General features: G+C 42.6%; 1 protein-coding gene across 2 annotated transcripts; it reads left to right on the top strand.

Moving 5' to 3' along the window:
• Positions 1 to 463: 463 nt before the first annotated feature.
• Positions 464 to 24,469, top strand: OTULINL (OTU deubiquitinase with linear linkage specificity like). 2 transcript variants are annotated; one of them, XM_018086483.1, is made up of 8 exons: positions 464 to 604; positions 16,959 to 17,118; positions 17,227 to 17,258; positions 17,364 to 17,455; positions 19,612 to 19,761; positions 20,563 to 20,691; positions 22,463 to 22,735; positions 23,904 to 24,469. In XM_018086483.1, the coding sequence occupies exons 1-8, from the start codon at positions 508 to 510 to the stop codon at positions 24,081 to 24,083; spliced, it is 1,113 nt and encodes a 370-aa protein (XP_017941972.1). In that variant the 5' UTR covers positions 464 to 507; the 3' UTR covers positions 24,084 to 24,469. The 2 variants fall into 2 exon arrangements, with proteins under 2 accessions (XP_017941972.1, XP_017941971.1); XM_018086482.2 differs by lacking the exon at positions 464 to 604 and adding an exon at positions 4,316 to 4,344.
• The last annotated feature ends 501 nt before the right edge of the window (positions 24,470 to 24,970 follow it).

Below are 24,970 nucleotides of genomic sequence, written 5' to 3'. Positions count from 1 at the left end.
TCTATATCTTAGTATGGAATGGATGCTTGTGTGGACCACCTGTTTGCACTTCGCGGTCAGACTGTTCCTACAGAAAGCACATTGATTGCACGAAAGTAATGTTAAAAGCTTAGCTATCAAATGTGACATTGGAGTTGAAAAGAAGAGGCTGTGACTCTCTGTGGACTACCACTAAGATAGAAAACATGTATGGATGGTACATCACAGTTCGAAAATCGGCCTGCAATCTCCATCCCGCAAACAACTTGGAAGATGCGGAGGGAGGTAGCAATGTGACCTTTAGAAATAGCTGAGTTATGCTCAATTTTTTTTTCTTGTGGCTTGGATATGGAGAAGCATAGACAGCCTGTGTGACTTTGAAAACTTTAACGGAAATGAAACAGGAAGCCAGATCCTTTCACGCCTTGTTGATCTGTGAAGACAGGCTGAGTCTGTAGAGACCCATTTTCTAACTGCAGCAGAAGTCAGGGGAGAGAAATCCAGCTGAGGGGATACTCTGGAGAGGAGATGCAGAGGCAACATGACAGAAAGGCAAGTAAGAACAAAGACCAGTTCCCTGAGCAAGAAAAGCAAAGCAGAATTAACCACTCAAAGAGAAGTGTCGGTAAGTTCATACAGCTGTGCTCTAAATTTTAGCTTTTCAACAACCTGGTGATCAGCTAGAGAAAAATTCTGTGCTGCTGATCACAGCTGCATGGGTACTACTTTTACCTATGTGTTGGGCTACCTGACCTTGGTAGTAATAATAAATTACAACAAACAAGGAAATGGTTCTTGACTGTTAAAAATGGCTTTGAAAAACTGAGAGGAGGAAGCTCTCACTAGTTCTGTACTCAGGTTTCCGACTTTTACTGGGTTGGATGCTGTTGCCTTTGTCTCAGCACTCCTTTTGAACTGTTTACATTCTTTGGGCCATGGTTATAATCCTGCTTCTCACCTGCAGATGGGAGCAAGAACATGGCAGTTGCTTTGGCTGCTGATTTGTGGGTTTAAGCAGACATGGTTAAGTTGTCCTCACATTTATTTAGCATGGCTTTCAGTATAAGCTTCTGCTGTAATTGCTATGCTGTCTCATGTGGGTACAAGCAGAGGGAGGTAGTCCCAGTCATGGCTGCAGCTTGGAAATGCCATGACCTGCAGAAAAACCCAGAGGTTCGTGTTATATGAAAGTTCATAATGTTCCCCTAAAGGAAGAAAATATCATAAATATCCCTAAGCAGTAGAAGCTTATTTGAGTATCACAAACATGTGCCAAATCCCATGACCAGGAAGTCTAGAGGAAGAGAATTAAACTTAGGCTGCTTCCAGTCTGAGCTCTCTGGAGCTCTCCCTTTGTCCCCATGGAACTGCTGCCTACTCGGAGGCAAAGCAGAGAATGCATTATTTCTGCAGAAACCCATTGAATGCATGCTCTATGCAAGGCCTCCTCTAGCTCCCTACATTGTTCTGTTGGAGAAAGTCCAGAGGAGGGCCATGCAGTTGGTAAGAGGACTGGAGCACCTTCCCTACAAAGACAGGCTGACAAAGTTGGGGCTGTTTAGCCTGGAGAAGAGAAGGTTGCATGGAGACCTCATAGCAACCTTCCAGTATCTCAAGGGGGCCTAAGGGGAAGCCGGAGAGGGACTGTTTGTCAGGAACTGTAGCGAAAGGATAAGGAGTAATGGGTACAAACTGAAAGAGGGAAAATGTACTTTAGACATTAGGGAGAAACTCTTTACTGTGAGGGGCGGGGGGTGAGACACTGGAACAGGCTGCCCAGGGAGGTTGTGGATGCCCCAGCCCTGGCAGTGTTCAAAGCCACATTGGATAAGGCTTTGGGTAACCTGGTCTAGTGGGAGGTATCTCTGAGCATGGCAGGAGGATTTGGGACTAGATGATCTTTAAGGTCCCTTCCAGCCCTCGACATTCTATGATTCTGTGAGATATTTTGGAGAAATTGTCACTTTCTGAAGCTTTCTGAACCCTTGTAACAGCATGTTTCCAATTCTTCACAGGCTGTAAAATAAACTGCCTTCCAGTTAGCTGCTATTTCCGTTTCTGCCATTGATCCTGGCTCGGACCTGCTTGCTCTCTCTAGGATTATCCTAGCTCATTTTCAGCTAACAGGAATGGCATACACAGACCAGTCCAACACAGAGTGCAGGAGGTCTGTGTGTTACCTGACTCAGTCTCACAGTGGTGTCTGCATCTGAGGCCAAGGAGGGAGGCAGGTAGAGGCTGTCCCGTCTCGCTGACTTGCAAGGAGGAGAGAGAGCATTCTCCTTGAGAAGCCTGCAAATGGAAAAAAGGTAGTAGATAGTTCTTCATAGTGACTTAGAGAAGAGGTCCAGAGAGAGCTTAAGGAGGAAGAAAGGGCACAATGGACAGTCTTAGTTAGAAAATTATCCCAAGAGATTTCAAATAAGTGATCTCTGATTGATTGTTTTGTCCCAGGGCTTATTCCCACACAGAGGGGCAGAGGGGCATAGGCCATTCTCCACTGAAGTGCTGAATAAATGCACAGAGGAGAGAACAGAGAGCTGTGAAGTGGGAATGACTCACTGATACAGGGATTGAGCTGCTGTGTTTGTACTATGCATTTCATCTCTCTTCTCTGATGAGTCAGCAGCCAGATAAACACTACCTTTCAGGCCTGTCTGCGCAAAGAAATCACCCATTGAATCCTAAGATCTTAACAGGTTAAGAGAGGGCAGAAAGAGGAATGCTAAACCATCCAGTGGCACCAAGACTGGCCTGGCCAAGGCAAGAAAAAGGAAAGGGAAGCTGAAGTATATGATAGCTGCAGACAAGATATATCTCAGAAATAAATCCCAGGTACCTTGGAGTCTTTGCAGGTGGATGCCATGTGAGCTATATCCTGACAGCATCTCTCTTAGCTGCAGCTGCTGAGACACAGTTATGTTAAACCACAAACTGCATGTCCAAATGGAAAGCACCAAGTAGCTGATGCTGCAGAGAAGCACAGAGGTGGCACTTAGGAAAAATTTTTTTTCCAAATGGATTTTTTGATGGAGCAGCACACAGTGCTACACAACTGACAGCTTTGGGCCTCTGAAGTCAACTATTGACTTTTGCTAATTTTAGCTGGTCTTTAAGCCTAGATTTTCTTTTACTCAGATAAATGTGTTCGTGGCTTTCTGTAAGTGCACCTAAATGAGCGCTTGGCACACAGATATTTAGCAGCTTTTGCCTATTTTGTTCCTTACCCAATTGACTGAGATGGAGAGAGAAACAACCTGATATTCCTGCCAGGCAATACAAATCTCTTCACTGTTTCATGAAAAGTCTTGATTTTTGATCTTCAACTATTTTAATATCTTGTGATATTTTACGGAAAAATACCCCAACAAACCCAAACAGAACCCAATAACAAAAGACCATGTAAGTTTGTCTTAGCTCTGTATTGGAGCAAATTGCTTGTAACTCTGTAAAAGATTTAAGTCTTTGTTTGGACCATTACAATTCCCCTGTTTTTCCTGCAATGTCCCTAGTGATATGGAAGAAAACTATTCTTTAATGTGTAACCAGAAAAGAAAGTACAGCAGTATATGCAAATTTTCTGCATACAGCTGGGAGGAATGATAACTGAAAGACTGTTATAAGGAAATGTACCTGGCAAAGGGGAATTTCTTTTTGGATGAATGCATGTCAACTTGTTAATGAGTGAATTATTGAGGAAATCAACATTTAATGAGAAGGAAAAAACCAAAACCAATCAAAAATTTTGAATTCACTGTGTTTGCATTTCATGGCTAGATTTCAGACAGATGCTGATGACGTTGGTCTCCATTAAGGCAACTGGAATCCCTGGAAGTGCTCCAGGCATTTCCATTCCTGAAAGTGTTCAAGGCCAGACTGGATGGGGCTTTCAGCAACCTAGTCTAGTGGAAAGTGTCCCTTCCCATGGCCCGGGGAGGTTGGAACTAGATGATTTTAAAGGTCCTTTCCAACTCAAATCATTCTATGATTCTATGCTGCTATAAAATGTGACGCAGTGTAGTGTGACACCTGAGCGCAGACTATACCTAACTGATGGAGGAGCGGCAGAGGCTGCCGAGGAAATGGAGAACTCCGCTCGTTTCTTAAGCTGGAAGACAGGCCGAGAGATGAGTGACAAGGGTTATCGCTCTTCCTCGAAACGGGGTCCGCGCCCACCACGGGGCCCGCGGGAGCCCCCGCTCCCCGAGCACGGCTGGGAAACCCCCGGGGGGACGGGGCGGCCGCGCGGACCCGGCCGGGCCGGCGGGGAGCGGGCGGCCCGCGGGATCCCGCCCGGGCGGCGGGGCGTGGTCTCGGTAGCCGGGTCGTTTGCCCGGGAGAGGCGAGCGGAGCGCGGCGGAGCGGGTGAGGCGCCCTGCGGGGGGCTGGAGGGGGGTCCCGGCGCGGTCGCGCAGAGTTAGCCTTTATTTGTTGTTTCTTTAGTTTCATTAATTTTATTTTTTCCACTTGACTCTGTCGGGCCGTTCCCCGAAGGGGCGTTACCCGGAAAGCTGCTCCAAAGGTTTCTTCGCGGCGGGACCGCCTCAGCTGTGCTCCCCCGCGCCGCCCCCGCCGTGTCGGGGCCGGGGGCTGCGGGCAACGCCTGGGCAGGGACCGGCCCCGGGTCTGCGGGGGAAGGGCTGGGTGTGCGAGGGGGGTGTGGGTTTCCTTGGGGAACTGCAGTGTCCGGAGTGCAGAATTAGCGCTGACCTGCGTAGAGATCTGACCTGAGCGCTGACCTGCCAGTTTCACATCGGTGTTCGTCGGGGGTTTGGTTGGGGGGTTAAATTTATTTTTTTTTTCCTTACTGTGTGCAAGACGGTGTTGCAGGCTGGCTTGTATTCCTGTCAGAAAGTGAACTTTTAGAAAAAAGGAGATCATAAGTGTGGACATGATTTAGGAGGACTTGCAGGAAGATGGACACACGCCCCTCCTGACCTACCTGCCAGCTGCAGGTAGTCCTTGGCGTCAGGCATGGCAGAACATGAGCCAGCAGTGGCCAAGAAGGCCAATGGCATCCTGGCTTGTATCAGCAAGAGTGTGGCCAGCAGGACCAGGGCAGTGATCATCCCCCTCTACTCTGCACTGGTGAGGCCACACCTCGAATCCTGTGTTCAGTTTTGGGCCCCTCACTACAAGAAAGACATTGAGGTGCTGGAACATGTGCAGAGAAGGGCAACAGAGCTGGTGAAGGGTCTGGAGCACAAGTCCCATGAGGAGTGACGGAGGGAGCTGGGATTGTTTAGCCTGGAGAGAACAAGGCTCAGAGGAGACCTTATCGCTCTCTACAACTACGTGAAAGGAGGCCATAGGCAGATGGGGGTCAGTCTCTTATCTCAAGTAACAAGCAGTCGGACAAAAGCTTCAAGTCACACCAGCAGAGGTTTAGATTGGATATTAGGAAAATTTCTTCACTGAAAGGATGTTCAGACGTTGGAACAGGCTGCACAGGGAATTGATGTAGTCACCATCCCTGGAGGTATTTAAAAGATGTGGCACTTGGGAATACAGTTTAGTGGTGGACTTGGCAATGCTGGGTTAACAGCTGGACTCAAAGGTCTTTTCCAACTGAAATGATTCTTCAGTTCTATAATCTCTTATGTCACTGGAAAGTGGTCTTTTAGGTTGAAGATACTGTGCCCTGCCAGATCGCTTTTCAGCTGTACATTATGTGGCATGTGATATATTTCGCTTTGATGGTTACTGATCCAGCTCTCATTTTGCACTGCCTTTCATACTAAACCAATTTGTTTTCTTTTTGGAGGAACTGTACAGATTGTATTCAGCTTATACTTTCATTTTCTGCACTGGAGAAAGAACCAGATTTCTGTGGTATTTAGTAACTGATTTTAAGCTAGCATACTGCTGACTGCTCCATTGCTAATATGTGCAAGTATATTATTCCCACTTCCATCCTTTGGGTCACTCCAGTTTCTGCAAGTGATGAAAGAAGGAGGCAAAGTGTGTGAAAGAGGAAGAAATGGCAAGCTCAGAACACTTCTTTGTAATCACTGAAGTTTGCTCCTTTAAGAATTTAATTTCTTTACTAGTGGGCAAATAATTTAATTAGAAACTGAAGGAGAGTCCATACAGTAAGAGGAAAAGATGCCATTTTGCAACACTACCAAGTGAAGGGTGTTAGAATTGGGTTTGAAGGGCAAAAGCAGTATGAAATTGCTAGTCAGCATTTAAATCTAAATGCTTTTATGGATAAGTATCTGTATATGGATTTGGAATTCTGGGGAAAATAATTAATTTTTGTAATTCTGGGATTTTTTGCCATTTTTGGATGTAAGGTTTTTTTTCATTTTGTTTAGCTGTTTGGAACATGTTGCCTGCCTAGATGGTGTTCGTTTCCCATTCAGCATTAAGATTTTCTCTCCACTTTGTTTCTTAGGTACAGCTTCCAGGTTGAATCCTCTCATCCTGTCTACCAAGGATAAGACAACAAGCATTAAAGGGTTTTTCAACAGTGTATGCAGTTTTTCTTGAGCTTAATGTCTGAAAATGATTGGCCTTGCATTACCCAGGCAAATGAGTTTGAGAGTTCAGAAATACCTCTGCTGCACCTCCTCACTCTGCACAGCCTGAACCATCAGACTCACCGTGCCATACTGTCCTAGGGGTGATGAGTGTGGTTATAATTTAGTTGTTTTGAAAACACAGGAAATAACCATTGCTCAGGAGTCAAAAGGTTGTATAATTATGCTGCTTTCATTACACTTGCATAACTAATTTGGGTGTGATTAGAATGGCATAAACTTTACCTTAAGGATCTTCTTAATCTTCTCTTGTTTTAGGCTGTGAAATTATTTTTTTTTAAAATTACCAGTGGACCACATAGGTTGTATTGTAATGGCATTTTTATTCAGGCAATCTGACTTCTAAAGGAGTTATAATACTCTTTAAAGTCAAAACTAATCTGAGTTGTTGTATTGTAATGGCATTTTTATTCAGGCAATCTGACTTCTAAAGGAGTTATAATACTCTTTAAAATCAAAACTAATCTGAGTTGCTGTCTGACATCTGACCCTGAATCACTTCAGGATCTGTTTTCTGCTTTGAGGGAATTTGGGAAGACACAGTGAACACACGGCATCCTTTCTGCACTCCTGCAGTGATACAGCTGGCATGGTGGCAGCGTGTAGCAGTAACAGGGAACTTTGCCCATGTAGTTGGTTGCTGGGATTCCCAGCATAAAAAACACCAGTTCCTCAGTGCATGGTTGCAGTGCTGTGGATCAGACACAATAATGTTGTACCTTCCAAAAAGACAGAGAAGTAGGTATTTTTTAGTGAAAATATCAGCATTTCATGACAGAAAACGGTCAGGACTTGTGTACTTCAGGCACAGCAACATAAAGGCAGTCACTGACAGTTTTAAGAGGGAAGTTTGTCTCTAGGGATCTTGTACCAATTCTGAGGTGCTAGAGAGAGTTTAATTTGTATATAACTGAATTTGGTTTGATGGAAAGTCTGGGTTTTTTCCATGAACACTGTGACTCATGGTTGGACTATCTGTTGCCTGATAACAGAAAAGCATGTAAAAGTTGTGCCCCAGCATAAGTGAGGACAAAAAGGAAAAAAACCCACTTCTTGAGAGGGCTCCAGTGAAGGCATACTTTTTGAAATACTTCAAAACTTCTGCAGGCTACTTCATTAATTTTCTGAGAAATGTTTAAGTCAGCAGCTTTTAGTTTCTTTTTAGCCTTGTTCTGTGGTTTTATCTTCTTCCTATTTTTTCACTGCTGAGGAGTAATACTGTACATTTTTGGCATCCTCAAAATCCAGACTCCAGTGCTTGGGATTTCTCTGTATCCTGTGGGGAGGTGCTGGAAGCTCCTGACAGAGAGGAGATGTCTCTAGCTCCTGTTCCCGTGTTACCAGTGGGAACAGATGCCACTAACACTATGTGTCTGTGCAGAGGGATGTGGCAAGCAAGGCAACTTGTGCTGCCCATACTTTTCTTTCAACAAACATTTCTCTGAGGAGAAACCTGTAGACTGAGCAGAAGACTCATGTTGTCTTATTTGAGCCATACTGTGTGAAGGTGGAGGGCTAAAAATATGGGATGATGTGGCTGTGTATGCTCAGTCTCTAGTCCCTTCACTAGGTCTACATGCGATCTTCAGCAAGACCCCATCTCAGATTCCTTGTCCATAATATGTCGCTGAGGTTTTCTACCTATTTTGAGCATTTAGCATTTGTGTTTCCAGGGCAGGGTCAACACATTGGGTAAATGATGCTATGAAAGCGGGAAATGTGTACTTTAGCATCGGACTAGTGCCTTGATATGATACAGTGTGCATGAGGCTTTAACTGTCCTGAAGTCTACTGCGTCTGTGCAGCAAAGAAGCATCAAGGCAAAGTGCTTGTCACTACACTCACCCTGGTGGTGAGCTGCCACCAGCTAAATCATAGAATTATAGAATGGTTTGGGTTGAAAAGGATCTTACAGATCATCCAGTTCCAATGCCCCTGCCATGGACAGGGCCAGACAAGGTTACTCAAAGTCCCATCCAACCTGGCCTTGAACACTTTCAGGGCTAGGGCATCCACAGCTTCTCTGGGCAGCCTGTTCCAGTATCTCACTACCCTCGCAGTAAAGAATTTCTTCCCAATATCTAATCTAAACCTGCCCTCTTTCAGTCTAAGATCATTCCCCCTTGTCCTGTCATTACATGCCCTTGTAAAAAGTCCCTCTCCACCTTTCTTGTAGGCCCCTTTAGGTAATGGAACGTGCTATAAGGTCTCCTAGGAGCCTTCTCTTCCCCAGGCTGAATGACCTCAGGTCTCTTAGCCTGTCTTCATAGGAGAGGTACTTCAGCCCCCTAATAATTTTCACAGCCTCCTCTGTGGACCTTGCACCATTAGGTCCATATCCTTCTCATGGTGGAGACCCCAGAGCTGGTTGTAGTACTCCAGGTAGGGGCTTGGGAGGGTAAAGTAGAGGGGTAGAATCACCTCCCTTGAAATGTTAGCAAGGTTTTAATTGCTGAGTTTGTGCAAAATCAGTCTTTCTGCAAACTTAAAATACTTGGTTCGGGTCTGCCTGTATGACAAAGAGAAGCCCTACCTGTTTTGCTCCGCGCACAGCACCACGCCATGTGTGTGCCCTGTTGTGTTTGTCTGGGAACAACCTGGGGATATGTTTACTGTCCTTCAATTCTGGTTTCATTTTGTGTCATTTCCTGTGCATGAATTTCATCTGTGATGTGCTTGCCAAAGGCTGAGGCCTTAAAAATGGGGGATTACAAATAAATGTAGAACTTCAGAAATTATTACTGGCTAGGTTCCATGATAGACACTATTCAGTACTCTGTAATTTTCTTAGAAGTTAAAGTTGTGCCTCTGCGAAGTGCCAGCCCCTCAAGAAGAGCTCAATATGCAGGGTTAGACTTAACCATATTCTACAGGGCTGCATGATTAGTATTTTATGTAGACCTTGCTACGTAACTGTCCAGTTTTTAGGCAGTTTGTGCAAAGGCAGAGGTGTCAGGGAGCAGTGGTCTCTTGGTCCCTGCAACCCATGTCTAGAGTGCTTGAAACTTCTCTTGCATCCAAATGTCTGTAACAATACCAACCATGCATTAGCAATAATAATAATGATGATGATGATGATAATAGTAATATGTTTTTACAAGCAGAGAGTTTCCACACAGAACATTCTGCGTTCTTAAATCACATTTTTGTGAAATGGTTATATTAGCTATGATTGTGGTATTACACTGAGTGATAGTAACTGAAATGTAAGTTCTAATGCACTCAGTTTTACCTTTCAACATGCATTTTTGGTTAAGATTTTAGGCAAGATGTGCCTGTAATGCACTCTCACAAAAAGGCAGAGGACTCCTGTGTGCTTGAGCTGATTAAATATGCCAGTTTGAAAGTGTTGCCCTTTAAATGATGAAGAGAGGTCCAGCTGCTTCCATACAAATTGCATGAGCTCTGCAGAATAAAGCTGAAGTTTTGACTTCTATCAGGTTCGACACTGAGAGGCCGGGGAAAGAGATGCAAGACCAATTTTTGTCATTTGCGTTCAGAGTGATGGCTTTGATATTTTGCTTTATGTGGGCTTGCTTTCTGCTTCTCGTCTGTCTTGGAAGGAGGGCAAGACACAGGTAAAACTCCCAAGCAAACAGGTATCACTGCAGGAATAACCCCTGCACACACCTCCTGAGAAAACAGAAGCTTTGTGATCTGATGTGCCATCGGGGGATGTGAATTATTTGTGATTATTAACCATAAATTATGTGTGATTATTAATCAGTGTGAAAAATACACAGCTCTGTGTGCTCTTGCACACAGAATCAGGTACACTTTTGGGGAGGGCCATGCTCTGAAGACAGACATAAAATCTGTGTTGGGTGCAGCAGTCAGACCCTGTATGGAGATGGGAATGACGAGCGATATGGATGCAGCTTGGTGAGAGGCAGGCTGGCCTTTTGCTTAGACAGTAAACAAACTCAGAAGAGTTGAGTTTTTGTTTGTCTTGGGTTATTTGGTCCTGCTGCTTGCCTGGCTGTCACTTGGGATAGCTTTTTATCATCAGGTAAAAACTTAAAACTCCTTGTACTGCCCTGCAGTGTGTGCTTGCAGAGTGGACTGGCATTCCTTGTGCTTTCTCCACAGGGCTATAACACTTCAGTAGAGGATACCTCAAGGTGTCAAACTGCTGTTTAGGAATCAGCTGGCTGGTGACCACTAAGGGGCTGGGGAGTCATCCAGGGCTGTTCAGCGGGTGTTGTGTCCCAGAAGCGCTGCCCATTGCAGGCCAATAAGCAGCTTGTTTCGTTGCTCGCATCAAGATCTTTCCCACACCACTGTCTGTTGGCATTCTCACTTCCTCAATCCAGGTGCTTTTCACCCCTCTGTGTGTGCAGCTGGGGGCTCCTCTACTTTGCTACTTGCATCCCTCCTCTGGTGCTGACGTGGTAGTCACTGCCATGGGTTGTGCTGGAGTCACAGAGCCTAGCAGTCCCTTCCTTTGGGGCAACAGGTGGCAGGCTCAAACAAGTCCTGCTTTCTGGAATGGCAATGACCTTGGTGCCTGCACTGCTGGGGGAACAGGCTTGCATCCAGGCAGGGCCAGGGTCACTTCCCACACTGGAAAACCCCAGGGAGGGAGCAGCTGCCGGTGGACCTCTGTATGGAGAGACCAGGAGGGGTGTTGCCTGGGGTATCACCAGCCTCCTGAGCGTCCTTGTGCCTCCTTGGAGGTTTGGGTGGTAGGTACAAGTCTTATGCTACCTAGCAAACAAGATTTTAAAAAAGGAGGAGGAAAATAATTGCTATTGCTCAATAAGACTTCCAACTTTTTTCCCCCATAATCAAGCTTCAGTTATCTAGACATATGAACATAAAAAACCCAAGGTATTTATACCTGTCAGCTAGACTTAAGTGTAAGAAGATGTTCAGGAGAAGGTAAGTATTTTCTTTAATCTACCAGTTTGGATTCAGTACAACAAAGGAAAAAAGAAAAGCATTTTGAGAATTGTGTTTGTGAATAGGTAAATCAGAAGCAAACATGAGCAGCATTAGGGATGACTCAACATGCGACTCTGCAGCAAGCATAATAAGAATCCTTAGAGTGGGATAATAGATTTAGTGCATTTACATAAGTTCTGTTTGAAGTCTACAGGCAATAGATTTAGTGCATTTACATAAGTTCTGTTTGAAGTCTACAGGCATTAAACTGCAATTCTGAATGAGAACGGATTTTTTTCCACATTAAGAAAAATGCAGTAGCAGAGATTTCAGAGACTCCTTCTTTAAAAGGAGTTTATTTTATTTTTTCAAATTTTTTTTTTACTCATACTTAGGAAAAAGTTTTAGAGGGATACATGTTTTTTGTGGCATTAAATGCTATATTTCTAATCCAGTGTTCTGGACTGTAAGTTCTTAGAAGGCTTCTCTCATGTTTTTTCTTACATAAATGGAAGTGTGGCTGAGCATTATTCATCTGAATGTCCTGGATGAAGCACCCTGTGCCTTAAAAAGGAAGCTGAATTATACAGGAAATCAAGAACTGAACTTTCCTTTGTTCTCGTAGGCATTTGTAGAGGGGAAAATGGTATGTGCAGGCTAGGGCATGCATTAATATCTTGATTATATAGCTGAAATTGGTTTTGTAAAGGTAACTCTAATAGGGTGTATCTTAGGTAATCACACAGTAGGTGAGAACACAGGATGGTTGTTGCTGCACAGTAGGAACAAGTGACACAACTGGAGATAGGTATGTTAACACCAGCAGTTTGGGTCCTGTTGATGATCAGGTCTGAAGAAGGCTGCCAGCCTTGATGTTCTATTTTTTTTCTAAAAGAAGATTAAAGGAACTGAGAGACTACTTGGGACTCCTACACAGGACAGCTGTGTAAATAAAATCTTTCTTGCAAGTGATGGGCCTCAGCGATACCAAAACTATTCCATTTTCTAGTTAATTACATGATTCTAGTTAAGGTTTGGGGCTGAGATTCTGTTTTGTTATTTTTTTGGAGTGGAAATTGAGATCTGATCAGAAGACATGGTTGAACTTTTGATGAGTCACTGATGATTACCATCTTTGCCTGTAAATTATTATTTTTTTCCTTATTATACCAAGGAGAGATCCTCATCTCTAGCTGTTTGTTAGAACAGGTGAAGGTTTGCTTAACAAGCTGACGTTGCTTTGCTCTGTAAAGGAAGGGTTTTGCAATGAAATAGTTATTGAATTCAGCAGTACTTCCCACATATCTTGGTATGCGTTTGATCTGTTCTAAGTATTTTTAAATTCTGTTTGGTGCAGCACTGATAATAAACTGGGAAATCAAAGAATTTGTACTCTCTTGGCACCACTCAGAAAGGCACATTTCTCTCTTCTAAGCTGTTATGTGATGTAATCTTTTGTAGGTATTGAATTTGTATAAGCAGCAGCTTTTTTTCTGAGTCTCCCTCTTGGTTCATTCAGTTGAGGTGTTTGTGCATGTGTGTGCTTGCTCTGTAAGGGAAAGATTACTTGTTTTACCTTAAAAGAGGGACTTAGCCTGTTCTATAACGTACCTCAGTACTGATAGTATATAATCTGGAAAAAAGCAATATGCAACTGTGAAGAGAACTCTGCAGGCACACAGTGAACAAAGGCAGACTTGGACTCCATGCCAAGCCTTGCATCTCTCAGTTGAGGAGTCTCTCTTCCTAGCTCTGGATCCAACAGAAGAGGAAGAAGGAGGGTACAGGTGGGCAGCAGAAGGGTTAGAACACAGGGGTCATACATTCTGTCTCTCTCTCTGAATGAGGGGATACCTGGTTTTGGGAGCTAGGAACATTGTGTTGTGTGATGGGAGTATGAAATTTGGTCACTTTATGGTGACAAGTACTATGGCCTAGTTTCAGTTCCAAAAAGACGGTGAAGAGGAATGTCCTGAACAGAAATCACACTGTCAGGTTCAAATTTGGGAAGACTGTTGTCTTTCTGATGATCTTGTTACAGGGATGGAGGAAAAAAGTAAAATAGTGAATGTGCCATCAGACATGCTGGAATATTGGATTGTGCTTCAGTAATGCATACAGTGCAGTCTGCTAGTTCCCAAGATGATCTCTTATATTTTGCATTTCATGAATTATGCATTTTTAAGATGGCAGCCTCCAAAAACGTGAGGGAGTCAAATGTGAAGCAAGTCTTTTAGAGACTGACTTACTTGAGAAAGAAGCAGGTGTTGCAGATATCTCTTACTGTCTTTTTTTTCTGGCCTTTTTTGTTGGTTTTGTTCTACTGCGTGTCTCTCCTGCTGACTTTGTGGGTGGTAAAAGCTTAAGGTTTGGCATTAGCAGGAAGCTTATGTGGCATGAAAAGAAAACACAATGTACTACTTGCATTGTAAGATAAACACTGCTATCGGCTCCTAATCCAGCTCTGTTCAGCCTCTGTTCATCCAAATTTATGCATGGGAGAAGAGTCAGGCCTCCCTGTCTTCAAGGTGATGCTCATGGTCAGTCTTCAAAAAAATGTGAGCCCAGGAGCTGGTGGCAGCACTGGCCTCCTGAGGAACAGGATGAATTGCGTCCATATCACAGGGAATGGATTTAAAAATCTGTGAACCTATTTCACTCCCCCCACCAGTGTGTTATTAATTTAATTGCTCTTCAGTTTCTGAGAGGGCTGGGAGGGGGTGGAAATATCTATTTTAAACTGCTGCCTTCTTTAATTTATGTTCATGATGTATTTTTACCAGCAACACTTCACAATCCAACTGCCATTTCTAAATGTCATTTACTTGAATAAAAAATGTAATTACATTTCTAAGTGTGACATAAGCACCAGAAGTAGTAACTGAATCACAAAGTGCTGTTTGAACAGCAGCTTTCCCATGACAGGAGGGAAAGTTTATGAAGTCCAGGGTATGCTGTAATACAAGTGTAGCAAAAATACTCAAAGTCACTTGTTTGCTGGTTTTCCCATCTCCCATTAGGCTTTCTATTAGAGTAATACCTATTTATAAATTCCCCGTATTAAATAAAAAGGGGTGAACAATATTTGATTATCTCATGTTCTCTGACATGGATTTGTTGTTTTGATGGGAATGAGTAAGCCAGTGCTTCCCAGCACTCTTTGAAGGGCAGTTGCTCATGCACCTGCTAACCATATGCATTGAAAAGGGGGCTTGTTGAACTCCAGTACTTTTTTTTAGGATTATTACCATCAAAAGCTTTTTCAAAAGATTGCTTGATTCAGTTTAAAAGCTGATACAAACCTCTCATCTTTCTGCCTGTAAAAGGTGTAAAGGAAGATATTTTGCATTCCCATGTATTTCTTGGTACTCCATAAAGCAAAGTATATCATTTTAACAGATGAACCAGCTCTTGCTTTTTATAGACCCAGTTTGTTCAAAATCAAAATTGGGAGTGAACCATACAGTCATTTTAAGTAACGAAATGAAAGTATCTTCCTTTTGGTATTGTATGTTTAAATTGGTGTTAACAAATTTAATTTTAAATATCACTGTTTTGTATACAATAGTGTAAATCCAGAATACCCACTGATCCATGGGCTGAATGTTTGTAAGCCGTCAAGTTCCATTCTAGTTGACAGAAGGTTCAGTTATTCAGAGTCCCCTGAGGTTTTTCAATACTGATGTCTTTATTCTAAAAAAGAGAGAGAAAAAATTGTGATGGCTTGATTCTGCTGATACTGTCATCTGTTACTAATTCTCGGCTGTTGCTCTCTATGTAGAAATTTGTGTGCTTATTGACAATGTACTTACTAGTGTCCCTAGTAAGATGTGTGAGTGTGTGTATATGGGTCTTTTAGCATTAAGTGGGAGTGTCCCAGTGTTTCCATGAGGTTTTCCATTTCCAAACCTTACAACTGATGTTTTGCTGTCCGTTACTTGGCATCAGTAATAAACATTTCCTGGGGCTTCAGGTTTTTGATCTTCTTGGTTGTTCATGAATGCATTTCCTGCTTTTTACTCCTCAGCGTGTGCAGGGAGAACTCCCGGTCATGCTACACATGCACACTTTGGTGCAACCTATGAGCAGAAGCTAAGAGAAGACCTGTCTCTCATCTTGCATGTTCACAGCACACAGTTTTTGTGTAAATGGGAACTAGCAGCCCAACCCCATCTCGAATTAGCTTTTTAAAGTTTATTAACACCTTTTCATTTACAGCTCTTAACCTGCCTTTTATTCATGGGAGAGATGAGGTCTGTCTCTTGCCGCTGGATGACTTGCATACGGCATCCTGTAATAAAACTTCTTCAAACAACAGAATATTTGGAAAAGCTAAATATCAGCAGTGCTCTGTATATATGCAACAGTGCTTGTGAAATGCGTATGTTGCTGTTTATCTCGTTGCCAAGGTTGGGATTCGTATGTAACTCTTTGACTGGATAGTTGTCAACAGTGCATGGGTTTAACTTTCTTGGAAAACTTAAGCTCCTCTTAAATTTCCTGTTAAAGCCAGGAGGGGCAGAAGTTCAGCTGACATAAAACTATGCTGAATGAGTAATTCCCTCTGTGGACTCTCTGTAGAAGGATCTTTACAGCCCTCTCTGGGGATGTCTTTATAAAAAGTTGAGCTCTCATAAAGTTTTCTACTAAAGACATAATAACAGAGCAGCTGTTGATCATAAACTCTGGGAATTTCCTATACTCAAATTTCATCCAGAGGACGAATTTCTCACTTAGGGAGCAGATGCTGCCTTTGACAACTATTCAGTCCCGAGGCCCTCTCTCAGTTGTAGGTCTTCTTATCAACAACAGACAACCATAACCTTTCCTAACCCTGTCTGTAATGCCAACGGCATGACAGAACCGTGTCCTCATTTATGTCTGTAAGAACAGCGAGAGTGCACCCCCTTTGTGATGATCTCCTGAGCTTTCTACCAAATCCCTAGGGAGTTTTAAATTGACCCTAAACTTACCCAAATTGAGGCAGGAACATTCCTTTAATTCCCCAGGCAGTTGTATGATGCTCAGTCAGCTAATATTGCCTTATATGGCCCACTTGTCAACTACAAGTAAGTCCTAGGAACTCCTGGTCTTTAAAGCCATGACTTAAGAGATAAAGTAATGACAGTACAGGTCATCCTGAAGTAAAAAAAAAAAATTATTTTTTTTTGTTTCATTGGTTTTTGGGGTTTTTTTTGTTTTATTGAACAGTTGCTTGGATACCAGTCTTCCTGTGACTCCATTGTAACTATATATATAGTTACAATACAGTAACTATATATATATATATATATAGTTATATCCACTGTGTAGAGGAAAGCTTGGAAATGTGAACTATGTGCACTCAAACCCCTAGAAACTTGAAAAACTAAGTATATAAAGTATATGTATATGTATTAACTAAAATATAGTCTTCTTTTACATGTCACGTTTTGTATTTCATTTGGAGTGGTATCATACTTGGATGATTTTTCTCTTTGTAAGAAAACAAATAAAAACAAGTATTTCAAAATAGTGATAAGATTTTTTCCTCTCTTTTTATGTCTCTTTTAGGAAGGCATGAGGTGTGGTCCTGGACAACAGCTACCAAGGAATCCTTGTGTTTCATGTGGCAAAAAGTGAAAGAGCAGCTAATGCTAAGCATGTCTTTCCTTGCTGCTGTTTTTTGGTATTGTAGAAGGCTATACAGCTTTTTAGCACAGCTACTGAAATGGTAGGTTTTTATTCAGCAGACTTCAATCTTTTCTGCTGTTGCTTATTTCAGTAAATACTGACCTCTTACACCTTCTCATTGACACCTGTTTTATCATTTGTATTTCAGGTGGAGCAACTACCTTCAGAGAAAACTCATAAGTAATCTTTTTGTTGTCATACCACATTCATTAATCCCCCTGCAACTCTTCCCTTTAGATGTAGAACAGTAGAAGGTAACTAATCTATGAATCAATCTCAATTTAGGGAATCTCAGTGTGCTGACAGAAGTTGATCTACTTGGTTATAGTGCGAGAGAATGGAAAGGAGAAACAAAGCAGGCCAAACACATGAGGGAGGTAAGAATTAAATTTTAATCGCTGCATGAGGACGAGGGAGAACTAGTACCTGGGAAAGGAATAGCACTCCCAGTGCAACCAGCTGCAGCAGCTGCCAGAGCCTGCTACACTGGCTTATCAAATGAAAAGCAAAAAGGGCAGCATGAACATGGGTCTAAATAAAGGTTGCAACAGTATGGGCCAAAATGTTGATGAAGTTTTAGTTTTGCATATTCTCTGAATTCTCCCCTCTAGCACCAGCAACACACACAGCGCCCTTAAGGAAAATCATCCCCAGTGCTAACGCCCAGATAATTTGGTCTTAGGTGCTGTCACTTGGCCAGCCTTTGATTTAAAGTAAAACCTCTCACTGCAGGGAGGAATGAAGCATCAAATCCAGTTCTCTTCAAAGCTCTGAAGGTCCATGTGACAGCAGCCAGTGCTTAGCAGCCTTCCCAGCAGCCGCCAAGGCCCCTTGTCCCCGGCGCCATCAGCTGCAGCTGGAGGCAGGCAGGGCAGGAGCTTGCATGTGACCTGTGCCGGCTTGGGTGGTGCCCAGCAGGCATGGAGCCAGTGTGCTGGGCAATGGACATCCCATGCCTCTGCACACCATCCCTCTGCTCCAGGTTCGTGCCGGCATCTTTGCCTACAGAAGGTGCTGCAAGCAAGACACACACAGCTTAAGTGCACCAGTGTATTTGGCATGTGTGTAGCTCTAGGTCATGGTATTCGAATCACAGAGCAAATGCATACCAAGAAGGACATAGGGTAAAAAGAAGCTGATAAGGCTAAACAGCAGCATAAGGGAATTATAGAAAAAAGAAGAGAGTTTTCAGAAAGCTGGAGTTGTGTTCATTTGATGAACAGAGAAAAGATCCAACTTTGCCACGTTAAATGCAAGAACGCAGCAATGCCAGAAGTTCACAGAACAACACAGAAGGCCAAAAACTATTTGGAGGAACAAGTAACAAAAAGATAGCAAAACTTCTAATAAATTTGCAAGCACATACTGGGCAAAAAGGCCTTTCAGAAAATCCATGAGCCTTCTAGATGATAAGAGTTGAAAAGAAAACTCCTATATATGGAGCAGCCAATGGATGGCCGGTTATATCAGGGAGAAGTTGTCACTGTAAGGAGCACATCTTAGGATGAGGTTTTGTGAGATCCTTAACTAGCGTAACATGCTTGCTGTTCCCAAAAGGGCCAGTCCCGTGTTTGTGTTGTCTCTGCTTTCTCACCTAGTTCTAGCTAAGCAGTGCCTCCCCCTCTTTTGTGCTGGCTCTCACGTCTTCTCTAGGATGTGGTCCACCCTGATGGTGAGCTGATAGAGCAGGTCATCCAGCAGGAGCCTTCTCAGAGCCCCCCAAGCTTGCTGAAGCAGCAGGAAGATTTCAGTAGGCTTATTATCACAGCTGATAAAGTAAGAGTTAGGGGAGACAATGCAGCTGAGAAGTGGTGATGGGATGGGGTGAGGAAGGAACAGAGATGAAAGAGGACCAGGGATTGAGAGCATCCTGCTGCCCCCTTCAGGAAGCAAACTGTAAGGGTGATGCAGCGGCCTGTGGGACTCTTCCTGATTTTCTGCAAGTTTATTGCTCCAAATTGTCTCAACAAGGGCTCAGATAGGAGCCAGAGATAATGCAGAGGAAGTGCAGGGAGTGTGTAGCTGGAACAAGGGCTACCCACTTCAGCACAGAGCTGCCAGATCTGCTCAGCCTCAGGTCACCATTGCACAATGGATTCAGGTCAGTGTAAGGAGATGTTTTTGCCAAAAGGAGTTTTCTCCAGGTACCTGTTTCTGCCTTTTTGCTGCTGCATCTCATGTGTCAGTGCAAGTTGCGAAGTGGCTGAGGTTAAAGCTATTATGCCACAGAAATCTTTGCTGATGTGCTGTAATTTGGTTGACCATGTGAATGTTTACGCTAGCAACAGTGCAGAGACTTGAACAAGTCCCTGGGTTTTTACAGAGTGCAGAGTCACTCTTAAGGGGCAGTGCCAGTTTAGGGTGTTTGCAAAAACCACAATGGTGTAACACTTTTGTGTATATAAAACTTAAAAAATATACTCTCTTATTTTCCTAGCCCTCTCTTATGAGTAGTTTGGAACTGGACTACAAACAACATGGGTTTTGTCCAAGATTTAAAATTTTTTATTGCTATTTTTTTTTCTTTTCCTAGGCTTATGAAGAATTGTTTTGGAGCTGTCATATCAAATACTTGAGACAAGTCAGGAGAGACAACTATAGTGCAGTAAGAGCGGTGCTTTTTCAGATATTCAGCCAAGGCATTCCTTTTCCTTCATGGATGAAGGAAAGAGATATATTGAAGGTAAAATTCATGTTCTAAATGAACACAATTCAGCTATCCTTGCACAGCAGAAGGAAGCTTTGTTCAGTGTGGAAACTGATGTGTTGGCTGTCGAAGTAGAGAATCATTATCAGAATTTAAAGAGAAGGTTTTCAAACCCATTTAACTACTTAACTGAAAAACTGTCCATGATATAAGCATACCTATGTGAACATGATATTAATAATTATATTAAAAATATATATATAAATAATGATATTAATAAATTATATTAAAAACAAAAAAAAAAAAGGAAAGATAAGAAAAAGTGGATGGATAAATTTAACTGCCACCCTGACAGATATCACTCCCTTAACACAACAGGATATTTGAATCCTCGTCATCCACATCCATGCAAAGTCCAGTTGATTACTTGGGAACTGCTATGTTGCTGGAGCAGCAGAAATCCTGCCCTGGGCTCCAGATAGCGGCAAGGAGGTGGGAGCTGTTGCTGCTGCCTGTAGAGATGCATGTGCAGCCTGGAAGGTGTCTGTAATCTTAAGTACCTCACTGAATTTGGAAATACCCAGCTTTTCCAGAGTGTGGGTTATATATTTTGCTGAGAGCATATTTTCATCTTTTTTTGACTGGCCCTGTTTTAAAAGTTTCTTAAGGACTTGGCAGTCAAATGGATCCTCCTTCATAGCAGTTGAGTTATGAGGCTGATTTTTTTACAACTAGATGATAGAACCACATCGTAAATTGTATGTAGACAAGTTTATATAACTTTTTATTCTTCTTCTTGTTATGATTATGATTAGCTTGCCTTTTGTTTTTTCCCAGCTTCCTGAAAAGCTTTTGTATTCTCAAGGTTGTAACTGGATTCAGCAATACAGTTTTGGGCCAGAAAGATACACAGGTCCCAATGCCTTTGGGAAATTGCGCAAATGTATGGAGGCATTAAAGACAAATGTGAGTATTTAGGAAATGGCTGGGAGGAATAAAAGCCCTGAGGAATGGTTTGAGACAGAGTTAGAGAACTGCTTCTGGTTACATATTTCTGTGGCAGTCAGCCTCTCTCCCAGGTTCAGACTGCTGAGCTACTTGGGAAGGCCATCACCTCTCCTGCAGGGGAATCCAGCTTTTGGGGATCCACTAGGCTGAGTACTCAAAAGTCCTCTGCAAGTTAGGGAGGCCATCCTCCCCACAGCTGTGCTATGTGGCTAGTCCTTGCCATCAAGTGCAATATTTCATCATTTTGATTAAAAATAAACATGCTGTATGAGATACTTCTGGATTACCTCCCCAAATGGGAAGGAGCAAACACATGGTGCATTTTCTTCTCCAACTATTGTATTTCCTTTGCATTTAAATTGGATTTTCTTAAAGAAAAAAGTTTCAAGGCAACAGAATGAATAAATCCTTACAATTAACAAATTGTTTCAGAGCAGCTCTGTGATGCATTATGCTGTTGCTGGGAATGAGGTCTAGCTCCCAACTTCATTTTATTTTTATAAAGATGGTGTTTGGCCAGTGAGATGGATTTTTGCCTATTTTCACTAGGAGGAGTCTCTGCTTTCTTTCCCATTGCCACAGAATTTTCATTGTCATAGAATCATAGAGTCATTTAGGTTGGAAAGGACCTTTAAGATCATTCACTCTTTGCAACTACCTGAAAGGAGGTTGTAGCCAGGTGGGCATTGGTCTCTTCTCCCAGGCAACCAGCAGTAGGACAAGAGGGCACAGTCTTAAGCTGTGCCAGGGGTGGTTTAAGTTGAATATTAGGAAAAATCTTTTTACAGAGAGAGTAATCAGACATTGGAATGGGCTGCCCAGGTAGGTGGTGGATTCATCGTCCCTGGAGGTTTTTAAGATGAGACTGGATGTGGCACTTAGTGCCATGGTCTAGTAACCATGGCAGTGTTGGATCAAGGGTTGGACTTGATGATCGCAGAGGTCTTTTCCAACCCAGTTGATTCTATGATTCTGTTATCAAGTCCAGCCATTAAACCAGTGCTAAACCATGTCCCCAGGTCCCATATTTACACATATTTTAAATATCTCCAGGGACACTGACTCAATTACTTCCCTGGACAGCCTCTTTCAATGCCTGACAACCCTTTTGATGAAGAATTATTTCATAATATCCAATCTAAACTTTGCCTGGCACAACTTGAGGCCTTTTCCTCTTGTTCTATCACATTAGTTGGGAGAAGAGACTAACCCCTACCTCGCTACAGCCTCCTCTCAGGTAGTTGTAAAGAGTGACAAGGTCTCTCCTTGAGCCTCGTCTTCTCCAGGTTTTCAAGGTGTGGCCTCACCAGTGCTGAGTACAGGGGGACGATCACTGATCCTGCTGGCCAGGTTATTCCTGATACAGCCAGGATGCCATTGGCCTTCTTGGCCACCTAGTCACACTGCTGGCTCACGCTCAGTCAGCTGTTGACCAGCACCCTCAGGTCTTTTTCCACTGAATAACTTCACAGCCACTCTTTCCCAAGCCTGTAGTGCTGTCTGGGGTTGCTGTGACCCACGAGCAGGAACCAGCACTTGGCTTTGTTGAACCTCATACGATTGGCCTTGGTCATCTTGTGGGTTGCTGCCTGCAAATGCTGTTGTGCCTGAGCTGTGCTGGTTAATAAGTGCTTTATGCTTAGAAAAGGTATCTCTTCCTGTTTTGCAATCTTTTGTGTTAAATAGATTTCTTAATAATTTCATTAATATTCTTCTGTGTGCTTTCCAGTGGGCTGAAATAAGTGCTACTAAAGATCATGAAAAAAGAAGAAACATGTGTAATACACTCTTTTCTGATGAAAGCAAGGAACACAAACTATTTGAGGCCATAAAGTTCATCATGCTCTATGAAGTTGTTGAAGCCTATGAGCAGATAAAGAACAGGGAAGAACCTGTACATAATCTTTTTAGCCTTCTTTTTGCTCGTGATACTTCATCTGACCCTCTGAGTTTCATGATGAATCATCTGAACTCCATAGGTGACTCTATTTGCCTAGACCAGGTAAGGATACAAATGAAATATAAATCACAAAACTTATTCCATCTTTGATGTGATTAGATAATTTAATTATACATCATCCATGATAGCTGGCCCATTTTCTTCTTTGGGATGCAGGGAAGTGGACTGAGGATAGCCATTTATTTTCTAGGAAAGAAAACATATTAAGAGTGGACAGTTTTCTTGCTGGGACAAAAATAAATGCTGCGGGCTGTCAGTAAGACATAGTTTAGAAAAATAATACCTTTGATATATAAAACAATTTTAGATTATGCAGTTTTGACCTGTTGTTTTACTTTTCCTATCTGTTCCACTATGCCAAACTCTGTAGCATCCCTCTGTTTTTTCCCCATTCTTTGGTTCCCATGAGATCTAATGTCTGTTAAAAGTACATAATGTGAACTCTACTGTTCATATAAATATGAACTTTAACATAGAAATATGTTAAGGTTTTTGCTTCCTATTTTATATTTAGTGAGGAGTTAAGTACTGACATCTAAGGTCCATGCTGCCAGTCTGCAAGTAGTTTCCCTTTCCAATGGCTGCAATTACTTTTTACAATCAATTTCAGTTATCGAGTCAACTGTTACATGACACAGTCATCTTTAGGAGCTGTTTGATTATAACTGGACAAGTTCTGCTCTGTCTGTCTTTGCCCAAGGAAATGGACTTTTCCCAAAGCATTTCACCAGACTAAGCAATCCTTTGCAAGAAGTGTCAATGAAGATGCCAGTTCTCAAGTTTCATATATGTGAAGTACAAGGAAATTTTTTCCCTTTGCTGTTATATTTTCCTTATGTAGCAAGTGATCACAAGGTGGCAGACTTCCCATTTCGCAAGGTCTATCAATTTTTTGATAATAGCTAGTCCTTTCTTGCTCCCTGCTACGCTGTGTGAGCTGGCTTTGGGAGCAGGTTATGTATCCTATCAGGTGGAGGAGGGATGTTTCCAAAGTGTCAAGCATTAACCAGAATATCTTCTGCATGCAAAAGAGCAGTAGAAGGACTGTTGAGAATACCTTCAAACTTTTTTCTTACTCCTCTTGCAAAAGGGCCCCTTTTATTCCTTGTCTACTGTTTTGAAGCTAAATGACTTGCCCTAACTTGGATTATCATGAGTTTAGTTTTCTACATCTAGAAATAAATGTCTTACATATGTCTTTCATTTTTAGGTTGAACTGTTTCTTCTTGGATATGTACTTGAAGTAAAGATAAGAGTTTACAGACTGCATAGGTTTAATACTGAGGAATTTCAAGTAAACTATCCAGATGAATACCGAAGGGAATGGAATGAGATTTCTCTCCTGACTGAGGATGACCACTACTATCACATCCCCCTGTTCAGAACGTGAAGGACCAGTGACTTGTTTTTCCTTTGTAAAATATAGTGAGTGACCACTTCCAGTGAATTAGGTTTCTAATCATTAGCAGTAAAATCTTGAGAATGCTCGTTAATGATTACAGAATGATTTGTGGGTTTATTGTGTAAACATTTTGCTTTCCCATTGCAGATCAGTTCACCAGCAGTCAGACATAAAAACCGTAAAACATATTGCTATAGTGTCTGGGGGAAAAAAAAGTCGCATTTGAGGGTTGTCAGACAAAAAAAAATTGGACTGCCTGACAAAGAAAGCAAAGGTAATGCTGGATTTTCGATTACTGGCTTAAGGGTTTACTCTGGATGGGTTAAACTCAAGTGCCTAAAGCAGAGACTGCCTTTCCCTACTGCCTGTCTATCTCTAGCTAGGGAGGATGAATCACAGAGGAAGCAACTCTTGGAGTCCCACAGTTTATACTCCGAGGTATTTAAGTTGTATTGACTTGGGGCTACCTGGCATGGGAGGACGTAAACTGGGGCCTTTGTGTAGCTGCTTCAAATCTCACTTGGCTTCCCTTGTTGCTGGAGTGCCTCTCTCCAGGGATGGGCAGAGCAAGCAGCTGCAGGCTGTACTTACTTCAGGCATGAGAAATTAAGCTGTCTGCACCCAGCAGTGATATCTGAAGGTGAAGAACTTTTACACAGGGGAAATCAACAAGAATACTGTGCCAGATGGATGGAAGATCGCTTTATAAGTGAGGAAAGTACGTAGCTTTCTCAAAGCTAAAAAGGCCACTACTAATCAGTCACAGGCAACAGAGTTAGACCAGTAGCTGCGTGTGGTTTTTGTTGACTTGTAAATCCTTTAAGGGATGATTCCAACATTACCTGCCAAGATTTCCTTTGCAATTCATCTGAGAA

The sequence above is a fragment of the Manacus vitellinus genome, unplaced genomic scaffold (genome assembly GCF_001715985.3).
Source record: "Manacus vitellinus isolate BGI_N305 unplaced genomic scaffold, ASM171598v3 scaffold_96_pilon, whole genome shotgun sequence".
In the NCBI taxonomy this organism is placed as follows: domain Eukaryota; kingdom Metazoa; phylum Chordata; class Aves; order Passeriformes; family Pipridae; genus Manacus; species Manacus vitellinus.
The sequence above is the reverse complement of the archived record's forward strand: the minus strand, read 5'-3'. Positions and strand labels throughout refer to the sequence as shown.

Excerpts from the sequence above, each read along its gene's own strand:
- OTULINL (XM_018086483.1), top strand. The coding sequence starts at position 508 with ATGCAGAGGCAACATGACAGAAAGGCAAGTAAGAACAAAGACCAGTTC. Across the intron at positions 605-16,958 it reads CCACTCAAAGAGAAGTGTCG|GAAGGCATGAGGTGTGGTCC; the intron begins GTAAGTTCATAC and ends TGTCTCTTTTAG. Across the intron at positions 17,119-17,226 it reads TTAGCACAGCTACTGAAATG|GTGGAGCAACTACCTTCAGA; the intron begins GTAGGTTTTTAT and ends TTTGTATTTCAG.